The following is a 27,033-nucleotide window of genomic DNA, read 5'->3' as shown; positions in this document are numbered from 1 at the left end:
TATTCTGCTATTTAGGATTCATGTGCAAATCATGTTATCTGAATGACTATTTCTTTTTTGTGTTAGATGTAGTAACAAGGTATCGTCAGTTAAATTCTCCCTTGGAATTTAGGCCTGTGGTGATGACAGAAGCAAATGAAAACACCCATAAATTTAATGCCTTCTTGCACATCTCAAAATTATATTCATGAAATTATGTACTGTTTTCAAATATGGCTTTAACTGGAATGAAGAGTCTTTTGACATGTCCCAAATAAGATTACTCTGTCAGCAAACCTCTTTTTCCTATCTAGTTATGTTACATTATTGTTCGGGTTTCAAGAATTGTATTTGATACAGAAAAGTGGCATTCTTCGATTTAATTTTTTGTTACAATCACACCTTTCCTAGTAACCTGTTGGTGATGATCTGATACTGCTTCTTTCAGCATGTTTCATTTGTTTCTTTGGGTCAAGCTATATAATACACCTGAAATGCACTGGTCACAGGTGCATGACTGGACTCACAGTCAGATGTACATTGGAGGAACTCACCCTAATTAACACTGATTTGGTCAGTGTTGCAAGGGAATGCTGTGACAAGGAAGAAACTTTGAGTTTTCCTCTCAGCAATGCTTTGGCAGTGGAAAGGGAAGAGTGGGGCTTCCCCCCATTTCTCTGATGCCCTCGGATGGCAAAAAGCCCCCCTACCCTTTCTGCTGCTTCTGGGGTGGGGAAAGACTGTTATGCCCTCATGATCATTTATCAAAGCAAAGGCAAATTGTTTTCTGTCTGAGCTCCAGGTCATATGCCCACATTCACTTGTCTAAGTAGCTTTAGGCTGACATTGTTCTTCTGCTGAAATGCTTCCCTTCTTCCAATAGTGAATGGTAATTTAACAAAAGGTAGAAAGATTAACTCAAAAATGAATCTAAAAGCAAATACTATCTACAAGCCAAAGTAACAATAAAATGCTCCCCAAAAGTAAGCTATATACAACATTTATAATGTCAAGAAATCCAAACATATTTGCATGATTCATAAAATACACATGTATGCAACTGTGTTGGGGGGCCACTAGGGTAAATTGCCCCACGATAGCACCTCAGAAGGCATTTCAGAATTTGCCTTTATAGATGTGCCTCTTTTGTATTCAACCTCACTGATTGTAATAATTAAAAAATATTACAATAAATACATTTAAAAAAAATAAAATCCCTTCCATACTTATCAAATTGATTTAGGATGAAGGCAGATACATGTTCTAAGTCTATTGGAAGTTGAATTATGCACATTCCCGGCCCTGAAATCAAATACCTTGAAACTCAGCAAATGTGGTTCAAGACACTTCCAAGTTACATACAAAGTCGTATCTGTCTTTATCTGAGTCACTTGACTCTTAGCTTCTGCCTGTAACTGAACTCATGTAATGAATTTAAGTACAACAGACCGAATTGCTTCTTTTGAAAAATAATGGGCTTGATCCTGAGTCTTGCCAATGGAGTTAAATCCAGGGAGTTGGACTTCCCTCTGTACCCATTCCTGATGGGAGTCCTCTGAGTTCCCCAAAATTTTCTCATGTAGGCCAAAAGAGCATAAAGTGGGGGTCTGCAGTGGAGTGGGGAATCAGTGCAAATAGTCTTCCCTTCCTTAGCAATGGACGTTGCCATTCTGGCAGCATAAGTGCTGTGGAACCAAACCTTAGGATCTAACACAGCTGTTGCTTCCAAGCAAGGAAGGCATGACCATGAAAGGAAGCAGCATGAGACCTAAGATCATCATCATAATGACATGCATGTATACAGAGCATGAGCACAGTAGTTATGCATGAAAACTGACACATAGGTTTCTTTCTATTTTCCAAATGCAAGTGCTTTCGGTATAGGAAAAGCATGACATCTGAAATGCTTTCAGTGCTGAAGATGTCTATGAATAACTGCACTGATGTAATTTGACAGACTATGACTTTAGTCTGGGTTTGAAAGCCAGGATATTAACTGGGCTGAGGCCAAAAGAGTTTCCCATAAACACCTAGCACTGTGTGTCGCTGTTTAAGGGGAATGTATTGACATGTGCGATGTATGTGCATGTATATTTGTGTCAGTTTGAAATGAAACATAATGGTAAATTTGTTCTCTTTGCAGGGTGATCAGACAGCTTTGCACCGAGCTACTGTTATAGGGAATACTGATGTAATAGTAGCTCTTATCCATGAAGGGTGTGCTTTGGACAGACAAGACAAGGTAAAAAGAAAATGTACAAAATAGTTGACACCCCCCTCCTCTTGGCTGTTGTCTCAAAAATAGGCTGTTTTGGAATGTGTTTGTATAGGAAATGTAAATAGTTTAAAATATTATTTTTAAAGTCACAGACTAACATACTTTATTTATTTCTGTTGATTTATACCCCGCCCCTCCCACAAACTTTGAAACATCTATATATTTGTTTCTCAAGCATGGCCTACATCCGCAGATACCTAAATCCGCAGATTGGAGCCATGCTTACCCAAAACAGATTTTTCTACAAATTTGCATGACCCACCCCCCTCCCAAGTTGCAGAAAAATCCAAAATCTTCAAAAAAATACAAAAGAGGTTTAAAAAAATACACAGGCTCCACCAGAAGGACAGATCTCTGTCATCTGGAATTCAGCTGTAATTCTGGGAGATCTCTAGGCTCCATCTGGTCATAGGGTGACCAGTTCCCAAGGTGGGAGTGGGAGATCCTCCAATTTCACAGACTCCTGACCACCACTGGCCAGCTGGTTGGTGAATGGCTGAGGACAGAAGGAGACAGGGGTTACGAGAAGGTAGGGAGAAAAAAAAACCCTTTTCTCTCAAATTTTTCCTTTTCCCTCCCCAGGCCTTTACATATCTAGTCAGCAGTTCTCTTGTTATTTGTGTAAATTATAGGAATGCCTATGGAGTAACTGCTTTTCTTGTTTCTCTTAAAACCCTAGACTTAAATGCTGACATAGTAAGCACAGCAGGGTTTTTATTTAATAGTTGAAGTGTAGAGTGTCTAATTCAGTCTAAGAGTATGCAGTATTGTTCTTTGTAGAAACTCAGTAACCGGCTGGATTTTTTAAAAATCTTAAAATATGACAAATAACTAATAGACACAGGACTCTAAATTGCTGCTTTTCTGTGTTGTTCTTCAGGATGGGAACACAGCTCTCCATGAAGCCTCTTGGCATGGATTCAGTCAGTCTGCCAAACTGCTTGTTAAAGCAGGAGCTAATGTTCTTGCCAGAAACAAGGTGAGATGTATGTAGAAAGGAAGCTTTCAAGTTCTGCTACATAAAAAAGAATAAATTTTAAAACCACAATCGCTTCTCATGAGTAGTTTCCGGCAGTGACATTTTTTGACAAGTGGCAGTGACATCCATGGCAGGACTTGAATTTTAATTACGTGTGCCTTGATTATTCTATCATGAGGAAATTTCCATATGGGAAATTTGTGTTTTGACAGCTGATTCAGAAAGCGCTCAGGAACACTGAATGCTTCATTAATTATGGTTTAAAAGCACTAGGAGTTCCTCTGGCATCCTTATTAGTATGGAAGGGATTCATTGCAACTGGTGTAGAAAAACCAATTAGGTTAACAAGAAAAATGGTAATAAAATCAATTTTATCAGAATAAAAAAAGCTAAATGAATAGAAAGACATTTGCTACTTCAACTAGGACAAATTATGTTAAAACCTTTTCAGTTTTTTAAAATTATATCTTTTGTATTATAATGTGAGGAAACTTCTAAAAAGAGAACTGGAAGAGAGGGAAAAAAGAAAAGGATTATTATGACTCGGATCCAGTGATCTATTTGTGAAAGAAGGGTGCATTTTTGCCACTCTCCCCTCCATCCATTGTTCCCTTCTGACCCCCAGAAAGATAATTTATGGAGTAATAGAGATCATGAGAAGGTGGAGAAATAGTTATGGGCAGGGGTCATTTCATAGAAGAAGTGGTGCCGGAGCTCATTTGCATAACTCATTTATGTATGCCACACACCCCTGACATCACCGGAAGGTGTACCAAATTATATGACTTTAGCATCTACCTTAAAATGCTTCTTGAATTATAGTAGTCATAATGAAACCTTACTCCTATCTTACTTTTAAAATTGCTTTCTATGTGGCCACAGTGGCATGATGAAGATTTCCATCTCTCTGCTTTATATGTTTTGGTTATTTTCCCATTTTTTGTGGGGGAAAATATTTAAAAGGCTATCAAATCTTAGAGTTCATCAAAATTTTCACAGGAGGTTTGAACAATAGAGCCCAGAAGCAAGGGTTTTCAAGGGGTTTTTTTGTGTGTGTGTGTGTGGGGTGGGAGTAAAAAAGAAAGATCACAATAAAATGTAGAGGTTCCGGAGCTTTGTTCCTGTGAGCTCCTGCCTTAAATGAGGCCTGGTTATGGGGACTGGGAGGGAGAGAAAAGAGGAAGATTAAATTACCTACTTCTTCCTTCTTCGTATGCAGAGGGAGGAGGTGGAGATTTTGTCTCCTTCCCTGTCTTTGCTATAGCCACCTGACCCACATTTTTTTTGTTCATGGGAGTCTGATATCCCAGGAATCATCTATCTAGGGTTACCAGATCTCCTTGTTGCTCCGGTGGGGGTATTTTGGAGGCATTCTAGGGGTGGGCTAGGGTTGCCAAGTTCTCCATGGCTGCGTGCAGGGGACTTTTTCATGTGCATGTGGCAGAATGACGTCACTCAGAAGTGGTATATCATGCTGGGCATGTTGTGCGGGGACACTCTAGGAATTTGTTGGGAATTCTATGGTTTCATATGGGGTACCATAGAGTTCTCCCCCCAAATTGCTAGAGTCCCTGTGCAAAACCAGAGTTTCCAGTGAATTCCTAGAGTGTTCCCGCACTACATGCCTAGTGTGATATGTCACTTACAGGTGCTGCACATGCCAAACGGCAACAGGACTCTTGGGGGGGGGGAATCCCTCCTTCCTGCTGGCAGAAACTTGGCACACCTAGAGTGGGTGGGACATCACATGACACACTAATGTCAGCTGGAAGTGGCATCATTGTGTTGGTGATGCCAGGGTGATGCTCTGGTTTTTGGGCAAAGGAAAGGAAAGGTCCCCTGTGCAAGCACCAGTCATTTCCGACTCTGGGGTGACATTACTTTCACAACGTTTTCACGGCAGTCTTTTTATGGGGTGGTTTGCCGTTGCCTTCCCCAGTCATGTGCAAGCTCTGGGTGCTCATTTTACCAATCTCGGAAGGATGGAAGGCTGAGTCAACCTCAAGCCAGCTACCTGAAAACCCAGCTTCCACCGGGGATTGAACTCAGGTCATGTTGGACTGGACTACTGCAGCTTTTAACACTCTGTGCCACAGGGCTCTTTTTTGGGCAAAACTCTATGGTAAATTCACCCTCGAACCAAAGAGTTTTCCACAAAAACCAGAGCAACCCCTCCCCCGCACAATGTCCCTGTTTAGGGGCAGGGTCAGCTGGCCAACTGGACCATGGTGGGGAGAAGCCCCCAAAACCAGGGGATCCCCTGCTCAGACTTGGGTACTGGCAACCCTACAATCTGTCTGGGGCCTGAAAAGGACTTTGTTGCCACACTTCCCTCTCCTACAACCTACTAGAACCTTCTGTAGACAGATTACTGGTTCCAAGCCGTTTTCTCTTTCAACAGAATTGTTAAGATCCTTCCTGATGAAAAGACATAATAAAAATACATTGGTTAAATTACCAAAGAATGAATTAGTAAAATGCAGACATATCAAACAAGTTTTTTTTTTTTAACTATGCCTATTGTTAAACTCTGCTCTTATTCTGTGTTGCATGCAGTTTTGCCTTTATTTTTTGTTTTTGGGTTTTGAATCAGATTTCCAATAGAATGGATTCTGGTAGGAGGGCCACCTGTCTCATTAGTTTATACATTTGGTCGTACTTTGTGAATTAGCATACAGCAACATTTGTACATTTGTTTAGTAGTTTAAGAGCCCTGTGGCACAGAGTGTTAAAGCCGGCTCGAGGTTGACTCAGCCTTCCATCCTTCCAAGGTCGGTAAAATGAGTACCCGGTTTGCTGGCGGGAAAGTGTAGAGGACTGGGGAAGGCAATGGCAAACCACCCTGTAAAAAGTCTGCCGTGAAAACATTGTGAAAGCAACATCACCCCAGAGTTGGAAACGACTGATGGTTGCACAGGGAACCTTTCCTTTCCTTAGAGGCTTTCAATAGAGCCTTGTGAATAGGATTGCATAAGCAATGGTGTGTGTATATAACCTGGCAGAAAGATTGGTCTTTCTCTGTTTCTTTTCAACCCATAATTTATTTTACATTTAGGATGCATTTTTTCATCGAGATTATAGGACGTATATAATGGGCAGAATCACAGAAGGAATTAATGCAGTTAGGATCCTTTATTCATTCTGTGTCCATCCTAAAGATTATATGTGTTTTTTACCATCTTTTTCCTAAGGCAGGCAATACGCCATTGCACTTGGCTTGCCAAAACAGTCATTCGCAAAGTGTTCGGGTTTTGCTGCTTGGAGGCTCTCGGGCAGATATTAAAAACAATGTGAGTGTTACAAAACTATGGCATCTAGACTGATGAAAATGATGTTAACACAAGTTAGAGTTTTCTGAATGGATAAAGCTAGCAGCAGTTACCAAAAGTAACCAAATTATTGAAGGTGAATCTGAAAGAAGTTTATCTTTGTTTCCTGAGTAGCAACTGTTATATCCATAGAAGATAAATTTCCTGAAAATTGTTAAGAATTATGTTGAATATGTAAATCTCTTTACCCCATTTTTATTAAATGTATCTGTTACTAAATCTGAATAATATAAAAAGTGTGTGTGTATGAAAGTATGTAGGTGTGTATAAAAGGTAGAAAGGCATAAGCATACTTTTGCTATGCTAGATTATGGCATGTGTTTTCATTTATTTAAATGTATTAGTTATTTTTGCAAAAGATCAACAATTGAACAAGATGGAATCATATTATACCAATTCATCATGCTAATTTTGAATTGTCTAAAAACTAGAAGCAAAGCAATGACAAAAAGAGTTATCTCAACTAATCCCTAAATTTGAGTGATTGGGGGCTTTGGCCAAGCTATGTCATAATCAGCAGCGTTATTTTGGGCCAACCATCTGGTTGCAGAAATAGCGTTAGTACCACACTGACTCATGAAATTAATGGACCAGTATCAAGAGACGCTGAATCAGATGGTTAAGTTCTTTTGCATTGCTTAGTCTCTTGAATAAGTTCAGGAACAAATAAATGAACTAACAAACATTTATGAAAAGAAATAATTAGGGCTTGTTGAAGGTTTAAAGTACACTGCATATGTAATGGAACCAGTGCCATTGTCGCAAAACTACATACTGTAAGTTGTCCTAGGGAACCAGAAAAGCTACTGCTAAGCAAAGGATTTCTGAATTGTAGCCTAAAATGTCTCATATGTCTAAGCAAAATACCATTGTAGAGCCACCATATCACAGCAACTAACCTCTAAAATCTATTGTGTTAAGGAAAAAAATCAGAGAGAGCTATGTAAATAAACTATTCATATTGATTGAGGAAGGGTGAGAAATCAGTAGTGACATTCTGTGGCATAAGTCAGAACAGTCCTATGCAGAGTTACTCCAGCATGAACCCATTGCCCTGTTATGATGACCACCATCTTAGTTGATGTAGCAACAACTTTTCTTATTGTAATTGCATTTCCCCCCCTTTTAGGCAGGAGATACCTGTTTGCATGTTGCAGCGCGTTACAATCACTTACCCATCATTAGGGTGCTCCTCAGTGCTTTCTGTTCGGTCCATGAAAAAAATCAGGTCAGTGCATGAACTTCATTATCCATTATGCCCCCCTTTCTATGAGGCTTTCTGATTTCTGTATTTAGAATGGAGGATGGGGCCACTGCATGCTTGTACACGCAGAAGGCTGATAACTGTATCAGTTTATTGGTGTATTACACTGTAGCTGTTGCTCTGGTGTTAACATGGCCTTACAGAAATGCTGTATTTTCAGTTTGTCATTATCAGAGTCCATCATCGCATTTTCATCCCTTACTTTTAGATTTTTTAGAACAGCTTTCAGTGTGCAATGTGAAAGGTGTTCGAGTGATAGTTGAAGTAGAATTAACAATAAATATGTTTTAATCATCCATCTTTATTCTAAAACCAAGTGCCAAATAATCAGGTATCTTCCCTGCTTTGCATACATAGGTAGTACGTATTCAAAGATGTGAAACCACTCAACTTGTGCAGAAATGGCTCAATGCCAAAACTTGTGGCTCCAGTAAATTAAGCTTTTTTTATGCTTCATATTGGTACGCTCATTCCAGTGTCACAAAGCAATGTTGTGCTGCTGTTGTAGGAGAGTTGTGACATTCTATAGTGCAGATAAGGTACAACGTGCAGTTTAGAATCTGAATTCCTTTCTTGATCTATCCTCGTTTAGATGGGTGCTTGTGTGTGAATCTGTCAACTTAGTACTTTCAGACTGTTTGCTTTTCCTTGCAGTAGTGGTCTGGAGAGGATATATGAAACAAACTTGATATGAGAGACACAATACTAAATTACTGGTTTTAAAGGTTAAACTCGGTAACGATAAACATTTGCACAGTAACACAATCAGCCTATCCTCCTGCTTTGATAAAATATTATATTTCACTGAATACCATGAGGAAGACTTGAGGAATGGCTGATATGTTCCATCAGGGTTTTAAAGATGTTCCAAGTAATCTGGTTTAGGCTGCTCTTGGTAATCCTTATCTTTTGAAGTAGCTCATTGGTTATGAACCCAATAGAAATAGATTGCTTGTATATAGCATTCCATCAAACATTGGGCGAGCTGGATTTTTGATGTTCCTACAAAAAAAGTAGCTGTTGCTTCCATTGAATCTATTCTGAATATTTTATTCCATCTGATTCGTACTGCGTAACAGTTAGGAAAGTCATATAGTCTTCCAGATATGATTTCTGTTGGTTATAATGCTGTTCTGGTAGCACAGACAATTATCTTGAATACATTTACTGTCAAATTTTCTTTTCAATTGGTGAAAGAAAGAAAAAAATATGAGCCACTGGATGTTCAAGCTCTTTTTATGTAAGATAGCTGAAGATTTAAGAATGGAGGTGTGTATCCCCATGAAATCTAGAGACAGCATCTGAATTTAGATGTAGGGTTGCCAAGTCCAATTCAAAAAATACCTGGGGACTTTGGGGGCGGAGCCAGGAACAAGGGTGTGACAAGCAGAATTGAACTCCAAGGGAGCTCTGGCCATCACATTTAAAGGGACAGCACACCTTTTTAAATTTCTTTCTTCCATAGGAAATAATGAAGGATAGGGGCACCATTTTTGGGGCTCATAGAATTGGACCCCGTGGCCCAATCGTTTTGAAACTTGGTGGGTATTTTGGGGAGAGGCACTAGATGCTATACGGAAAAGTTGGTGCCTCTACCTCAAAATATAGCCTCCCCAGAGCCCCCAATACCTGCGGATCAATTCCCCATTATTCCCTATGGGAATCATTCTCCATAGGGAATAATAGAGTGCCCAGTAGACATTTCTCTCCCCTCCACACTTTCTAAAGTGGGGGGAGGGCCTCCAAACCAGGGAATCCCCTGCCCCCTCCCTCTCTCTCACACACAAATACTTACTCGGTCTTGTTCCTGCAGAACTTTACTTGATCTGAAAACGAAAGCAAAACAAAGGGAGGGGCCGTTCTCCGTAGCCCTTCCTGTTTCCTGCTCAGCCTTAAAGGAACATATTTTAAAAACGGACCTGCAGGAGCTCTAAAACTACATGGTGACTGTGGGGGGGTGGGGCTTCCCCCGCCGGCCAGCTGGCTGGGGGCGGGGAGAAGCCTGTAAAAACGGGGGATCCCCTGCTGGGACCTGGGGATTGGGAAGCCTATTTAGATGTACATACTGATGTTCCTTCAATTGAAAGCAAATGACCACATTCAGATTTACATTTTGACACATATCCCATTTACACCAGCTGTTCCTGAATGCAATATCCTTGGGACTTTTTGTTAGAAAAGCAGAAAAAGCCACAGAAATAAACAGACAGGGTCCACACATGCATACTGATACTATAGCCACTGAAACTCAGTGGCCACTCAGTGGATACTATAGCCACTGAAGCCACAGACAGGTTAAAACGGATAAAAGGAAGTACTTCTTCACCCAAAGGGTGATTAACATGTGGAATTCACTGCCACAGGAGGTGGTGGCGGCCACAAGTATAGCCACCTTCAAGAGGGGTTTAGATAAAAATATGGAGCAGAGGTCCATCAGTGGCTATTAGCCACAGTGTATGTGTGTATATAACATTTTTTGCCACTGTGTGACACAGAGTGTTGGACTTGATGGGCCGTTGGCCTGATCCAACATGGCTTCTCTTATGTTCTTATGTAACTCAGTGGGGAGAACCTGTCTGCCTAATGTATCCCAAATATGGAAAAATTGACTTGTGCATCTACATTTTCCACTTGCAAGATTTTCTGCATGTGAAAGTCTTAAAGTGCAAGTTGCTTCTTTGTTTTGTGACTTACAGGCCGGTGATACAGCCCTTCATGTAGCTGCTGCACTAAATCATAAAAAAGTGGCCAAACTCTTGTTGGAAGCAGGAGCTGATGGGACAGTTGTTAACAACGTAAGCACTTAACCATTTTTTCCTCACAATTTCTATTTATTTTTACGTAAATTATAGTTGAAAAGTTTGAAATTACGCTTTGACTCCCCCCCACCCAAGCATCTAAGACATTGTACTTACAATATGTACATTAAAGCAAGGGTAGAAGTCTTAAATGCGCAGTAACATTTTAAATGTCTTTTGAAGAGAGTATCTTGTAGTCTTCCCTGTTAACAGGCTGGTCAGACCCCGCTAGAGGTTGCCAGAGAACACAACAACCCTGAGGTTGCCCTTCTGCTCACCAAGGCTCCACAGGTATGCCATGAATATGATTTGTTAGTGTTTGATTCAGAAGCTTTCAAAAACAGAAATACCCTATATTTAAGTTCCTAACACATAGATTATATTGATGATGTGGTATTGTCCTTTGTAGGCTTGTTGATAGCTCAGTTTAACATGCTTCCTTCTTTCTTCAAAGGCAGTTGCACTCTCATATGTATTAGAGTGAATATTTCTTTTTCAGAGGGGAATTTTTATTTATTTTTTTATTGAAGGAATCAGCCTGTATTCATCTAATGTCTTTCGCAGTTTTTATTGCAAGCTGGTTTTAGCACTTTGTTTTCTGTCTTAGATTTTTGCCTTCCCAGTAGGAGAACTTTCCTTTCTGTTACAGGACTGGGGTGACTAGATCATAATGGTGGAAATGTTGCCTTTATGCAGGTTTCACGCTTTAATCGTGGCAGAAGCTTGAGGAAGAAGAGGGAAAGACTCAAAGAAGAAAGGCGAGCTCAGTCAGTGCCAAGAGATGAAGTGGTTCAGAGCAAGGTATAGCCAAGTTTTGCCCAGCTTCACTTAGAAGACAAGGAATGTAGTGGCATTTGAGCAAAACCCTCTTGAAACTGTTTGAATTTGCTGTAGGAAATTCACATTTGAGTCACTGTACAGGAGATACCTGGATGAAAATATTAGAACTGGAGAATATTGTAGTTGGCCATGTTTTGAACATAAGTGATCTGAGAGCAGAGTTTTGAATCCATTTCATCTCTGGTCATGGGTGTTTTATATTGAAACAGGCCAGTGCCTCAGCTGCAGATGATACTCACAGCAGTTACCAGGTCCCTCAAGGGATATGTGACTTGAAAGATGAAGCCCAGCTGCCTTTGTCAGAGCTCAAAGGAACAAAGAATAAAAAGAAGAAACTGAGAGAAAAGGTAATAGTAGAGTGACACATTTTTAACAACAGCCAGTTCTTCCTCTCTTCATCCATCAAGGGTAGGTTTGTCACCTTTGCCTGCTGTTGTTAGCTCCAGTGAAAGACATGAAGTCCCAGTAAACATTCATGGGGAACAGTTCAAGAAAGACTAGGTCCAGGACTGGTTTTATATGCATCAAAGTTAGTATAAACAAGACTGGCTTACAAGACCAGTTGCTCTTATAAATGTCTTAGTTCAGGTTTCAGTCACAGCTTGCCACATTCTGGTTCAAATCGCCATTCAAATTATTTTTTGGGATGAGATGAGTTGCACAGTAGAAGTAAAAAGCCTACATTTTGACTTCATTTGATGCAAATATATCTAGTTATGAAGCATGTGTACTGTCCTCATAGACTTTAAAAATATAAGTAGATCTTCTTATGGACTACAGGTTTCAGCACACTCAGATCCCACATCACCAGCTGACCAGCAGATGCCTCCTGCCCCACAGCAGAACTTGCCCAAACGCAGAAGTAGACACCGTTGTGCATCACCCCCACCACCTCATGAATTCAGAGCCTACCAGTTATATACACTCTACCGTGGAAAGAATGGGAAGATCATGCAGGTAACTGACCAAGTTCCCATTGGACCTTGTCACGACTCGAGCCTCGGGTAGGAGACGGCTGCTGGCGTCCCGGCAGTCAGCCAGCACTCTTGCAGCCGGCTGAGGTTTTCAGGGAGCAGCACAGGCGTTATCTTAAACAGTCCAATTAGTCAAAACCATAAATCAGTCCGAGCCAAGGGATGAGACAGAGAGCATAAACACAGGAATGCCGAGGGTCGGGTAACCAGAGAGAGCAAAGCCGAATGAAGTCAAATTACCAAAGCAAGTCCACAGAGCAGAGTCACAGTCCAGAGTTCCGAGGTCCAAGGTTCAAGCCGGGTCAGAAATATGCGGGTTCTCACAGGAGTCAAGAGGGTGCAGAGCGTGGTCACGTCCCAGGAGGATCGTTCGTTGCCAGCACAGTTTGCCAAAGGGCCAGGATTGCAGATATACTGTGCTGGCTTGTTAACCCATTAGTATGCCAGGCTTAGATCTCTTCTCCCCCGCATGCGTGCTTCACTCCTTCTGTTTCTAATCTCCTGCCGTCTCCTTTCACGGAGCCGGCTAACAGGTGGTGGAGATTCAGGAGGGGATGAGCTGGGGCCCGGCGTGGCCTGATCAGTTCCTGGTGGCTCCTGCTGCCGGCTTGCCTCCTCAGGACTTACGTCCAAGGCTGTTAAAGGCGCCTGCTCTGAGCTAGCAGGTGCTGGGTCAGGGGCAGGCATGACAGACCTCATGGGTGGTTAATGACTCGATGCTTGCACAGGGGACTGTCTTTACTTTTTATAACTGTTTAACCATGATGGCACAAGTTTATATAATGAAGACCTGTCTTCCTCAAAATAATGAAGGACGAGTTATCCATCACTTCCTTGACTGCACTGAAGATCCTTTCCAGTCTTGAGGAAATAAGACTGGAAAGGATCTTCAGTGCAGTCAAGGAAGTGATGGATAACTTAACTTTCATTATTTTGAGGAAGACAGGCCTTCATTATATAAACTTGTGCCATCATGGTTAAACAGTTATCAAAGGTAAAGGTAGTCCCCTGTCCAAGCATGAATGATTAAAAATTAAAAATTGCTAGTACTAATAAAGATAGATTCCTATTAAAACAAAAAGTCTATGTAAACTAAAGATTGCAAATTGTAATTCTGATGTCCCTAAGTCTTCTACTCTACACAAACCCTTTTTATTGGATTTAATTTTATAAAAAATATACATTATTGCATTCATTATAATGGTCATTGTTATATTTATGTTATTATACAAATACCAGCATGTTCTGCTTTTCTTCATATTAGATAAAATTGTAATCTTATTTCTGAGGGGGGGGGCTTGTCTTGGATATTGTATCTTTTTATGTTTTGTCATTATGAAGAATACAGTTTCTTCAAGGAAATTTCTAGCATCTGCTTTGGAACATATTGATATATTTCTAATAGTAAGATATATTTTTGCAGGATAAAGAGAGTCTTTGTTCTAAAGAGCTTATGTTCCCAATGAGTGTTATGAGTAATACTAATACTTTTGTTTTGCATTTCTGTTTAAAAGAATGCTGAGCTAGAGAAGTTTTGATGGTACTGCTTTAATGAGATTTCACAGAGTACAGGTCATAACTGTGAATCCATTAACCTGCCATAAATGTGAAGTAGTCCTGCCTCTAGTTTAAACTCACAGCAGCAGAAATATTTTTGAAATATTGGCTACAGCCTTGACTCTTCAAAGCACTTAACATTTTTGTCACTCTAATTAAAAAGAAATGCAAAGTATGGGTTCTGAGCTCATAGGTTGACCTACTTATTTTCAGATTCTACTGGTGACTGATATATATATATATATGTTGTCATCATCTTGATTATTTTCTTCCTGTATTCCCAAGGGGTTATTGAATGAACAATAGACATTGTGCTATTGTTCCTTTTCTTGTACTCTTAGGCAGCTGAACTTGTGAAGATATATATTTTTCCAGCACAGAGGGGTAGGTGTCACAGTTGTTCATTTCTTCACAGGCCCCAATAAATGGATGCCGTTGTGAGCCACTGATAAATAAAGTAGAGAATCAACTTGCAGCAGCTATGGAAGAAATAAAAGCTGAATTTGTGACCGTGCAGGATAAAATGAATAGCAAACTAGGACAGATGGAAAACAAAACACAGCATCAGGTAAATCAGCATCTCAAAGATAAGGCATTTCTGTAAATGTCTGGAACATTCCACTTGCAGAGTGAGGGCTCATCTGCTTATAGTAACTGTGATATGGAAGCTGCTTGAAACATCTGCAGACATTCTAAGGGGTTGGGAAGGAGTGACATTGCAGTGACAAATTCTCTCTTATACCATGTTCATTTTGTCATACGTATGCAACCTAGAGATGTAGGCATGTAGGCCTTTGCTTGATCAGGAACCCGCCGTGTTCCAGGGCATTCACAAGTGGAAGGGGAAATCCTGCCACCATGATCCTGATGATTCCCCCATATGTTGTCTCTTTAGAATGTGTGAAAAGGGCTAAAGGCCCCATGTGGCTGTTCCATGGATTGCCTACAATGGCACCGTTGGGAGACTTTTTTGGGACAGATGGTTAGTAACTTGAAAACTCTTCATAGCATAGTGCTCCAATATGGAAGCCATTCCATGCCAGCCTCCCCCTGGTGACATAATATGTATCATGGGCCTCTTCTTACTTCTCTAGTTTACATCTTAAATCTGTTCAAGGTTCATTATTGCAGTGTAGGCCTTGGAAAGAAAATAATGCCTTTTAAAGCATAGTCTTCTTTGACCATGGAAGTAAATTGGTTTGTTCACTGTTTAACCCTCTAGCTACAGGGCTTTTTTTTTTTTTTAGCAGGCGAGTACAGGAATGCAGTTCTGGCTGGCTTGGCATCAGGGGATGTGGCCTGATATGCAAATGTGTTGCTACTGGGCTTTTTCTACCAAAAAGCCCTGTGTGAAACAATGGTGATATCAGGGGGTTTGGCCTAGTAGGCAAATGGGTTCCTGCTGGGCTTTTGTACAAAAAAAAAAAGCCCTGACTAGCTATATGCCAGCTGGGAAATGGAATGATTGCAGTACATGAAATTTTTAGAAAGATTCCAACCGCCCCCCCCCATCACAATTGTGTTGTTTAATGAATATCCTGATAGACTGATTCCTGATTAGATCTAGTTTTATCATTAGTAAAGTAAGTTGAAATAAAAGAGCTGGCAACTGGGAATTTTGCTAAGTAAAGAAATGTGATGAGTCAGTTTAAGCATTTGTGTCACTTTTGCTGAACTGTTCTATTACAGCTCCGTGTTTTAGACAAACTGATGGCTGAGAGATTGTCAGCAGAAAGGACAGAGTGCCTTCATCGCCTTCAGCAGCATGCTGAGTTGGAAAGAAGTGAAGGGGAGAAGCGGCAGGTAGGTTAACAAATAAATATTTAGTGTAGTGACTTTAGTGAGGGGTATCTACAGTACCCTAAAGATTCACCCGTTCATTGTAAAATACGTTTGTGAGATAGAGCCCAGTTTGTCAGATGTATGAAGTCTTGACCTCATATATACATGCAGGCTGTGGGGCTAAAAGGTGATGAGATGCAAGATGTTACTTTGTGATATTTCTGTGCAAAAATTGGATCTGTACAAGGTATGCACAAGCTAAGCACAATGACCATTAATGGCAGAAGTAACTGGTAGTGATATACTTTTTGCTGTGGTAATTTCAAGTTCATTTCCATCAGACATTGCCCATAACAGAAAGAAGAAAGTGGAAACACAGATACATCAACAAAATAAGAGGGGAATGGTCTCGTTTTCATGCTAACATAATAAAATTGATAATATTGAGTTTAACAAATGCAACACAGGATTTTCACAATTCTATTTATTCTGTTTTTTTTCTTCTTTATGCCTATTAGCCAATGATGACTGTAGAAATAATGGAGCAGTCTAGTGGAATTTCACTTCTCTGGTGAAGTTTAGCAGAGGGAAATGATGATGTATAATAACAAAATTCTATAAAATCTACAGTTTATCATAAATCTAGATCCTAAAAAACTTCCCAACATAGCTTTTTTGTGGTTCAGTTAGAGTCCAGTGCTCAACAAAACCAATTTCTACAATTAGTTTGGCACATGTTTTCCTGATTTTTTTAGTTCATAGAGTTGTGTGGCCCAAAGACCTTTTCCAAGAGTGATTTCTGCACTACTGTGCATGGACAAAGGCAGAAATATCCAGAAGGTTTCTAAAGAAAGAAGAGCCAATGATTTCTAATGAAAATACGCTGCCCGCCTAATACATTAGTTCAGAATGTACTTGCTGAACAGAACTGATTTTTCTTCCAGACTGCTTTATTTTGATGTTATAGAAGATAAGAGAACCATCTTCTTGAGCCAAAATTGGGGGCATTATTCAGTTTTTCTTCACATTGGAAGAATACTTTTAAAATTGTGACCTAATGTTTTTAGTTAGAAGGGATTTCTAGTTACAGTAAAAAAAAATTGCCTTTGTTTACTACTTTGATTGTCTGACTTTGGTTGCCACTGCTCATCCAGTCATAGCAGTGGCTACTATCACACAGTGTTTGCATAGATTAATCCAATGTCTTCCTTTGGACAGCTATGGAAATGAGAGAAATCTGCTGAAGAGCAGATCCAAGATAACCTGGAATGAGCTGATCATTATTCAAGTATCAGTTACTCATGTGTAGATATATCTGTTTTGGGCATCCCTTTTTCTTGCCTAAGAAGATTTCTTTGCATTATTTGTTTATTGCTTAAAAAAAGCAGAGCCCTTAAAAAGAAAGCCACAAAGTAATTCAAAGAATTCCAGACTGTTCAAATGAATTGCATCTCCTTCCTCTGAACCTTGGTGATCTGGTGCTGCTGGCATAATACTGGTCTTAGTGCATACATAATAGATAATAAAGAATCCACTTTACTTAAAAGCTGTCTCATTTGATTGATTTGCATTAAGAAGTTTATCAACTTCTTGGTCATTACCAACAGGTAATCCAAAGGGAGCCAGTTTGGTGTAGTGATTAAGTGCGTGGACTCTTATCTGAGAGAACCGGGTTCTGCTGGAGTGACATGGGGTCAGTCATAACTCTGTGAGACCTGTTCTGGAAGGAAAGGTTCTGTCAGATTTTTCAGTTCCACCTACCTCACAGGGTGTCTGTTGTGGAGATGGGAAGGGAAAGGAGACTGTAAGCTGCTCTGAGACTCCAAGTGATTCTTCAAATCATTGTTTCTTCCCAGTATCACCAAAAGTCTGGTTCATTGCAACTGGTGCTCTCTCTCCAAACTGCTGTCCAACATACTTTGCTGTTTGTAAGGGAAATAACTCTCTCAGCATCATAATTCTTTATTTAAGCCTTTCAGATCCAAAAGCCAGTTCCATTCTGAGTAGCCATCAGGTGAATTTGAAGATAACCCATTTTCTGTCACAGGGTAGTGGGTAGGTTCTAAAACATCAGTTTCTTTCAATCTTGAGGGAGATGTATATCAGGACATTTCACAAATGCTCTCTGGTAAGAACTTGTGGTTTGAGACCTAAAAATCAAAACTCTTTGTATTAATGAACAGGTGTTCAGAATGAAAACAAAGTCCCAGTTAAGCTGGGAGCAGAAAATTTTCATGGACAGAATAGAGCAGTAATACAACTGTAGTGCCACACATCTCTTTGTTTGGTCCAGTAAGCACTATCTTAAAGGAATTTCAAGTCTTGCTGCAGCAGCACTTACAGTCTGATTGCTGAATCGGCTGTGGCTCAGGAACATGGTAACAAATTACAGTGTTTCTACAGTGTTTCAGGCTAATAGTTGGCATAAATGTTTGGGTTGATTGTGCAAAGGTGCCATTACCGTAGTGGCCTTTTATATTATAAGCAAAATATGCATTAAATTAAGGTAGTAATTCTGAGCAACTGTACTAGGAAGTAAGTCCTATTGAACTTGGTGAGTTTTACTTCCAAATAAATAACTTTAGATGGGGCTGGAAAAACACCTCCCTTGAGCAGTGGGAAATTCAGGAAGACGGCAGTTGCTATACCTTGACATCAATGTGGATTTTTCTTGCAGGTTTCATTGGTGGGGGATTTGAAAGCATGGTGCATGTTAAAAATTCAGAATCTGGAACTGAAGCTTTCTGGAGATTCTAGATCTTCAAGACCAAAATCAATGCAGTCCACATGTGAATCTCTCACTGAAACCCTGGATACGGAAAATCTTCATAGTACAAAGGACTGTAAAACGAGCCAGACTCCACTGCAGTCAGACGATTCACACCAGCATTCTTGCATTGCTCTTCAGAATAGTCTTTCAGAAGATACAAGTAGGAGTCAAGTGCAGACGACAGAACAAAGCTTTGGGAAGCAATATTTTGTCGTTCAACAAGCCAGCACATCAGGTATTTCCTTGTGAGCAATTTTCCAGAGTGTTTGGTGTGCTAGTTGATTGTAGCAAAAATAATACAGGTCCTCTTACACTTGAGAGGCACAGATATTGCTGTTTCCATTATCTTTTGGCATAATCCTTTAGGCCTTCCTTTACTGAAACTAAGCCTACCCCCCACAAATGGAGTGATGTTGAATTTTAAATGTCCCTAAGATTTACAACAAAATGTATGTGTCAGCTCTGGGACTATCCTCAATTAAGGAGACTGGCAACTTATTCAGAAAGATGGATGGATGGATGGATGGATGGATGGATGGATGGATGGATGGATGGCAGGCATCTGAGTTAGTGTCAGAACTGGATCACCTGTGCGGTGACCAGTCTTATATACCTTATCTAGGGCCATTAAGAAGCCCACCTAAACTACAGTGCAAAAGCCCGTGTAAATAATATGAAATGTTTCCCATCAGAGTGTTTCACATAGCAGACAATGAGTAGCTGTGCTGTCTTTGCAGACAGATAACATGACCTTGGCGTACCAGCCTGCAAGGCAGAAATTTTTACTTCTGTGAATTACAAAGTGAAAGTATAGCAAAAGCAAGCAAGCATATTCCTTTCCCTCCTCCTAACATACATGAAACACATATGCTAAAATGGCAAGGGATCTGACACAGCAACAAATTCCACCTGAAGAATTTCCATTTGATAGTAAGTAATATCCCCGTCTCACTCTGCCATCATTTGTTCTTCCACACAGAATGTAATTATTTCAGATTAGTACTTCAGTAACTGGCAGAGGAAGATCTTGATGCACATTGTCTTCAATTATCTACTCTGTAATGTGGCACTGAAAAAAAAGAATTATTAGGGAAACCTCCAGTTCAAATTTCATTTCAGTTCTGAAAACACAGATTGGCTTTAGATAAACCCTTATACAGCATCGTTTTTCTGCCCACCCTCAGAAATAATATGGGAAAAATTCTTGTTTGCTTTATTTGCTTATTGTAATTTCGATGTGCATTCAGACTTCATGAACAAGCTGAAATTTATCCATGATGAGAATGGTTGTAGGGCTCATTCAGTCCCTTCTGACTCCTATTAATCACAGAGCACAGGCCTCTGGGCTCTGGAAATTCTTAATCTAGTTTCAGATTGCTTTGATGTCTGTGTGAGTTTGTTTCTTGCCTAAAAACCAGAATTCTTTATCATTATTAAACCATGGTTTAGTAAGATTGAAACAAACTTCAGTTTAAAATATTTAAAATATTAAAATAAAATATTGGACTTAAGATATCTGGCAAAGCAACAAGTTGCAAAGACACTAAAACATAGTAGTTAAAAGTTGGAGTCCAGTGGCACCTTTAAGGCTAACAAAGTTAAATTCCATGTATAAGCATTCGTGTGCATGTGCTCAGAAGCTTATACCCAGAATTGAACTTTGTTCGTTTTAAAGGTGCCACTGGACTCAACTTTGTCTTATCTCTTCTGACGAACACAGCTACCCACCTGAACATAGTAGTTCATCAACTAGGGTAGCCAACAGGACATCAACATGGGGTAAACTAGCTTTCTGCTAACTTCCAAGTGTGTCTAAGTGTCTAAGCATGGACTAAAATTAAGTCTCCCCCCCCAAAAAATGTTCAAAAATATTTATTTAGTAATCACCAGGGCTTTTCCCCCCTGTCAGAGCCCACAGGAGTGGAGCTCTATCTGGGCTGACCAGGGCTCTGGCTGGCCCAACCTGCCATGTGGCAGCCACATACTCCCAGGCCAGGTGGTCTAATATGCAAATAAGCTCCTGCTGAGCTTTTCTACAAAAAAAGCACTGCTAATCATTCTTTTTGAACTGTCATTTCCTAAGTGTCCCTGCCCCTTAGATCTCTACTTCTGTTGGAGCATGCAGCTGTGAATAAATTGTGATAGTGCTTTCATCATAGTAACTTTCCCTGAGGACAGAAAGATCAGGATATTTTAGTTTGTATGTTTAATGTAACAAGTAAGCCAAATGTAATATCAAAAGTACTATAAAAGGCTGAATGTGAAATTTCAATTTGCAGTTAAAAATATGAGGTAAAATTCCCAATGTGGATTGAGAATCTTTCTGGAGGGGAGGGGATTTTTTAAATGATCAGACAAAACTTCTCCTTCAGTCACAGCTCCTTTGCTTCACCAGGATGAGAAGTTATGTGGAAAAAGAAATCACAAGGAAGAATTTTAAAGTGCAGTGGTGATTTTATATCATATTTTTAACTGTCAAAGGGAATTTTAATATTAAATCTTCAATGGCACCCTTTGGCTTTGACTTTTACTTCTTCCCTGGTGTTGTGTGTATCCTGATCCCTTGTTTAGGGCCAGGGCTGGCCCTGAAACTAGGCAAGCTAGGCAATTGCCTAGGGTGCCAGCCTTCTGGGGTGCCAAATTTGGTGCTGCCCATGTGACCTGGTGACATTATCAGTGCAGGGAGGGAGGCACCAGAAGTTAGCCTTACTTAGGGTGCCAGATAGTCTAGAGCCAGCCCTGCTTAGGGCATTGCATATAAAATGTTCCTACTTAACTTCTCCCTCACCAAATCAGTACTTCAGTTGCCACAAAAAATTTAAAAGAAACTATCATTCAAATTGTCAGGGATTTACTAAAATGATCCTGCTCTTCTAGATATTCTTCAATGCCTTTGGAGCAGGAGATAGCTTTGTGGAGTAACCAGTGCTTCCCAGTACCAGCTGTGCACTAATGTCCTTGAAATTAATAGAATTTTGGAAGGATTATTAGGTACTTATTATAGCCATCTGCCCACTGGATATTCATTTTAACATAGTTAAAGGAAAATGATCTGAATGGGAAACTTAAAAGCAACTAGGATTGTTAAAGTGATTGTTAACTGTGATTAGTGTTTTTTGGTGACGGAGCTTGTATCGTGCAGGTTGTATTAGGGCAGTCCAAATTAGCCCATTCTAGGAAACTTGACTCTTTCTTTCTGGGTAAGGCTAGCTGTGTTGGCCTTATACCCTGATCTCAGCCTGCCATTTGAGAATGCCCGTGTTAGTGTAGATGGGACATTCTGGGCTCGCTCTCACATGTTTTATTTTGGTTTTGAATGATTTGATAATGGAGAGCTGAATTATCAATTTTGTTCCATTATAAAGTACTGCATCTGAGGTGACAAAAGCTCTGGTTCTGATTAGATGCAGGTCTTCACTTGATAGTGCAGTCATTTATGGATCAATTTGCGTCTGTAAAGAAGCCCCTTGTCCTTCCTTAATGAAGGTATCTGCTTTTTCATAGGGTTGTACCTTAACACAATACTAATTGAACTCCCTGTCCCCCTTTTTTAAAGGAACAGAGCACCAGGTAGTGACTGCTGGCCCTACTCCTTCTGCAGCATCTCCTCAAGTTGTGAGGCCTAAGGACAAAGGAGGTTACAGCAGACTGCAACAGGAATTGCCATTGTCTGAGTACTCAGGTTCCAAATTAAGGCATGTTAAAGTTCAAACTGTTTCACAGGCCTCTGCTGAATGTATAAAGCTGGAGTCACAGAGTAGCTACTGTGTGGACAGAGGAACTCAAACAAAGAAATCAGGCAGAAGTGGTCAGTTGAAGCACAGGCCCCACCAACATGTGGCAGCTCACCCTGTGCAGCACCAGCAGCCGCTTGCTATACCTGAAGGAAACCAGCCCAGCCCTCAGCTTGGAAGCACTTCTCAGGCACTGGAAATCACACAGTATTTCTTTGAGGCTGTTTCGTGTCAGATGGAGAAGTGGTATGAAAGGAAGATTGAGGAAGCTCGGAAACAAGCTGACGAGAAAGCCCAGGAAGATAAAGCAGCCCTTAAAGAACACATTAAAAGTTTGGAAGAGGAACTTCATAAGTTAAGGACTAAGGCGCAAAAAGAAAATTAGTCTGTGACCATGAAAGACACATTATATTTTTACAAACAGCAATTAAGCTAATTTTGGAAAGGGACAAGCTGTACCACACTTGTTGGATTCATACCTGTTCAGGTGGTCTGTTCATCCAGTAACTGAAGAGTTATTGCAAAGGAATCTGTATCTCCTTCCTCAGCGTAGCACTTCTGTTGTGGGGATACTTCATTTTTTTCCTAGCTGGAAAAAAAAATCATCCCCAAATACTATACCAGTAGTGATAATCATCCTGTAGAGAATGTAGTTGTATCACCCATCAGTGCCAATGTGGTGATCACTGTAGTGATGAATGACACCAGCCCCTCTTTTTCCCCTCCCCAATTTGTGAAATTGTTTTATACATTAAAAATAGCATTCTCTTGCTATTCCGTTTAAACTATGTATTCTTTTTTTTAAAAAACCAAGGCTACCTCTTATTCCTGTATAGCTGTAAACTGCCATTTTATGAATCCCATGATGTCTTCTATGGGCCACATGTGTGTGTGTATTAAAACTTCCTTTCGTGCACATATCCCTAGCCTGTTGGTTGGGTGATTACATTCATATGAAACTAGACCTAACTATAAATTCCTGAAAACCATGTCCTAAAATAATGATGGTAATTTGATGGTAAAATAATGATGGTAATGTGAGGCTGGATCTGACCTCTGAAGCACTCTTATCGGATCCCTGACATCCCTTTCAAATGTTAATCAAAATATGGAAACCAATTTGCAATAATTTCATGAAACTATCTTTTCATGTTATAAGATAGAGTCATTCCATACATATGTCTTTCTTTGGAATTTGGCTTACCGTATGTTAACATGCATATTTGTACGTCTGAGCGCACATGCTGAATAATTGTGAAGCACGTCTTGTTAGGCTATAGAATCATAGAATTGGAAGGGACCTCTAGGGTCATCTAGTCCAACCCCCTGCACAATGCAGAAAACTCACGAACACCTCCCCCTAAATTCACAGGATCTTCATTGCTGTCAGATGGCCATCTAGCTTCTGTTTAAAAACCTCCAAGGAAGGAGAGCCCACCACCTCCCGAGGAAGCCTGTTCCACTGAGCAATCACTCTTAACCGTCAGGAAGTTCTTCCTGATGTTGAGTTGGAAACTATTTTGATTTAATTTCAACCCACTGGTTCTGGTCCTACCTTCCGGGGCCACAGAAAACAATTCCACACCATCCTCTATATGATAGCCTTTCAAGTACTTGAAGATGGTGATCATATCACCTCTCAGCTGCCTCCTCTCCAGGCTAAATATGCCCAGCTCCTTCAACCTTTCCTCATAGGACTTGGTCTCCAGACCCCTCACCATCTTCATCACCCTCCTCTGGACCCGTTCCGGCTTGTCTATATCCTTCTTAAACTGTGGTGCCCAAAACTGAACACAATACTCCAGGTGAGGTCTTACCAGAGCAGAGTAAAGTGATACTATCACATCACGTGATCTGGACACTATACTTCTGTTGATATAGCCCAAAATTGCATTTGCCTTTTTAGCCACCACATCACACTGTTGACTCATGTTCAGCATATGATCTACTAAGACCCCTAGATCCTTTTTGCACATACTACTGCTAAGACAAGTCTCCCCCATCCTATATCCATGCATTGGATTTTTCCTACCTAAATGCAGAACTTTACATTTATCCCTCTTAAAATTCATTTTATTTATTTTAGCCGTTTTCTAGCCTGTCAAGTTCATCCTGTATCCTGTTTCTGTCTTCTTCTGTGTTTGCAACCCCTCCCTATACCTATTACTAAAAGGTCAGTTAGTGTGGCAGAATATACTTTCAGCATGTAGACCATTTTTGATCAATAAAATGATTATGGAGAATAGAGAAGATAGGCATATCTTCCTGCAAGCCGTCTTCACTGCGTTTGTAATCGTATGACTCATCTTTTAGCATACTCAGGCTTAAAACCTGCATTTTCCCATGTAGTCTGTCTTAATGGACTGAAGAAGGCCAGCTTTAAAAATGTACTGCCATTTAACCTTACCTTTGTTTTTGTTTGTTATTTGTGAAAAAAGCTACTAAATTTTTCTAAATTTTTGAAAGTGTAATTGAATGCAGCAGCATGTAGTATCCCACAAACATTCTGTAAAAATCTGGCGGCTTCAGCTTCAAGTAATATATAATGTTCTTTAGGCAAACACCATCATTGTTTTCCATCAAAGTTAAAATTCCCCAGTCAGCTGAAGTGCCTGTATAAGCATATTAATGTTTATCATTTGCTAGATTTGGAACAGACAGCATAAATTAGATACACGAGTGAGGATGTGGTCTGTTTACACTAAGTTGCTTGACTGAGAAGCCCACATAAATGCACATTCACATCCATGTTAAGAAGAAATTGGATTTATACCCCGCCCTTCACTCGGAGTCTCAGTGTGGCTTAGTCTCCTTTCCATTTTTCTCCCCACAATAGACACCCTGTGAGGTAGGTGCAGTTGAGAGAGCTCTCCCATAACTGCTCTGAGAGAACTTGTGACAGACTCAAGATCACATCTGCAGGTGCATGTGGAAGACCTGGGAATCAAACTTGGCTCTCCCAGATTAGTCTATGCTCCTAACCACTACACAAAACTGAGTTTCTAAATATTCCTAGCTAAATTGGGCCCAAGCTCAGAAGTGGAACCCCAAGAATATATCTTCCACCTCACCCAATGGTATATAAACAACTTGAATCAAACCCGTGAAAAAGAGATATAATTGTATTAGTATACATTAAAGGTCTTTATGAACAGAGTCCCATGTTTTATAATCCAAATAGTCTAAAAAATTTATTCTTCTAGAAACTGGTCTTTAGTTTCCATTGTTTATAAACACTCTGTATACATTTAATTTCAGTTTCAGAAATGTTACAATGCTGCATGTACCAAAGCAATAGCTTTGTTTTGTTGAGGAACCAACAAAAAAATTCTTAGATTTTAGTAACATGTATTTTGTATGTGCTAATAGTAATTGTTTTAATTTTACTTTTTCACCTTTTGTATACAAAAATGTGCTGCAGAATTAGACACCCTCCCAAAGCAATCAAAGCTATTGGTATAGCAATGCTTGTGCTATGGTGTTCTTTACAAATGACAGGGACGTCAGCTGCAACAATGCCCCATCCTATTGTGGGGATCCTCACACAACAGCATGTGCACAGCCCACTGTTATGCACTACAATCTGTCATCAGGCATACAGAACTTGTGTCAAAACCAATGCTATATAATTAGTCCCCATGACCTTCTGGGATGTATGCACACATTTTGCTGTGGGATGGAGGAAATCTGTAAATGCTGAAGGCATATGGATCACCTTCCTTAGTTGCAATGAATGAAGAAGCTCCAGTAGGCAACTTTCTTTGAGCAAGTAACAATGCTCTCAAGGCCAGTACTTTGCCAACCCATACTGTTTGTCTCCTCGTGACACACAAGTAAGGGCAACCTGAACCATTTTTTTGTGCTGCTTTGTAGGGGTAGTGAAACACTTGTAATATCATGCTTGGCAGGAGCTTGGTTTCACTTGGTTGATAGCAATATCACTTTAATTACTAGGGAAAACTTTAGTGTGGGAGGGGCAGAATCCAACTAGTCCCCTCATAGTAGTCTCTGTTGCATTCTAGGAAAATATGATAATCTGAATAATTGTTGGAGGTAAGGATCATCTCAGATTAGCTAGTTCTTCAAATTAATTTTTTTTCTGATTATTTTGAACATTTTCAACAGGAAACGTTTCAACAGGAAACGTAAGGAAAATGGTAGGTGAAAATGTCTTAAGTCCCCCTTCCTCACACTAAGTTCCCCATTGTAACTGAGCCGATGGCTGAAGAAATAAAAATGCTGGGAGTTCAGTTTATGGAACTCTCAAGTGTTACATCTGGTCTGACCCTTAGAAAAATGTGTGCCAGCAGCTAAAGTCAGTTATTTCCTCCTGCCCCATGCTGAACAGATGATTAGCTAGGCAAGCACAAGTAGCTGGACTTTCATTTCCTCCCTAACAGGTGATCATCAATAGCCCCAGGTTTCCACAAACACAAGTTGGAACTCTGAACAACCTTTATTGCTCCCTGTAAAAGAGATCTGCTGAGAGGTGTTTCTAATTGTGATGTCCCCCACTAAATTGTGATAGAACTGCTTAAGAAGCTAAATTAAGATGCAAATAAAGAGCCTGTTTTCAATGAGCATTCTAGCTATGAATAGGCTGGGAAGAAAACCGTGTACTTATGACTGTGGCACAAAATAGTTTTAACTATGTAACAATGAACTGTTGTTTGTTGTCACTGCTTAAAAGGTGTAGTTTCTGCATAACAGTAAAAAACTAACAGTACAAAAAACATCCAGACTTGGTTC

General features: G+C 40.1%; 1 protein-coding gene across 11 annotated transcripts in view; it reads left to right on the top strand.

The window, feature by feature from the left end:
* LOC132590597 (ankyrin repeat domain-containing protein 6-like) overlaps positions 1-23,058 on the top strand; it is a 108,090-nt gene extending 85,032 nt beyond the window's left edge. For 6 of the 11 annotated variants that reach the window (XM_060263547.1, XM_060263546.1, XM_060263548.1 and 3 more), the window contains 13 exons: positions 2,123-2,221; positions 3,138-3,236; positions 6,428-6,526; positions 7,695-7,793; positions 10,526-10,624; positions 10,841-10,918; positions 11,324-11,428; positions 11,677-11,814; positions 12,248-12,424; positions 14,414-14,566; positions 15,688-15,801; positions 18,458-18,785; positions 22,107-23,058. In XM_060263547.1, the coding sequence (XP_060119530.1) occupies positions 2,123-2,221; positions 3,138-3,236; positions 6,428-6,526; positions 7,695-7,793; positions 10,526-10,624; positions 10,841-10,918; positions 11,324-11,428; positions 11,677-11,814; positions 12,248-12,424; positions 14,414-14,566; positions 15,688-15,801; positions 18,458-18,785; positions 22,107-22,669 (2,151 nt within the window). In that variant the 3' untranslated portion in view covers positions 22,670-23,058. The remainder of the gene's footprint in view (positions 1-2,122; positions 2,222-3,137; positions 3,237-6,427; positions 6,527-7,694; positions 7,794-10,525; positions 10,625-10,840; positions 10,919-11,323; positions 11,429-11,676; positions 11,815-12,247; positions 12,425-14,413; positions 14,567-15,687; positions 15,802-18,457; positions 18,786-22,106) is intronic. The other 5 variants (XM_060263552.1, XM_060263551.1, XM_060263545.1 and 2 more) reach the window with 4 other exon arrangements.
* The last annotated feature ends 3,975 nt before the right edge of the window (positions 23,059-27,033 follow it).

This window comes from Heteronotia binoei, unplaced genomic scaffold, assembly GCF_032191835.1.
Source record: "Heteronotia binoei isolate CCM8104 ecotype False Entrance Well unplaced genomic scaffold, APGP_CSIRO_Hbin_v1 ptg000323l, whole genome shotgun sequence".
Lineage (NCBI taxonomy): Eukaryota > Metazoa > Chordata > Lepidosauria > Squamata > Gekkonidae > Heteronotia > Heteronotia binoei.
Note: the sequence above shows the minus strand (reverse complement) of the source record. Positions and strands in the feature narration are given on the sequence as shown.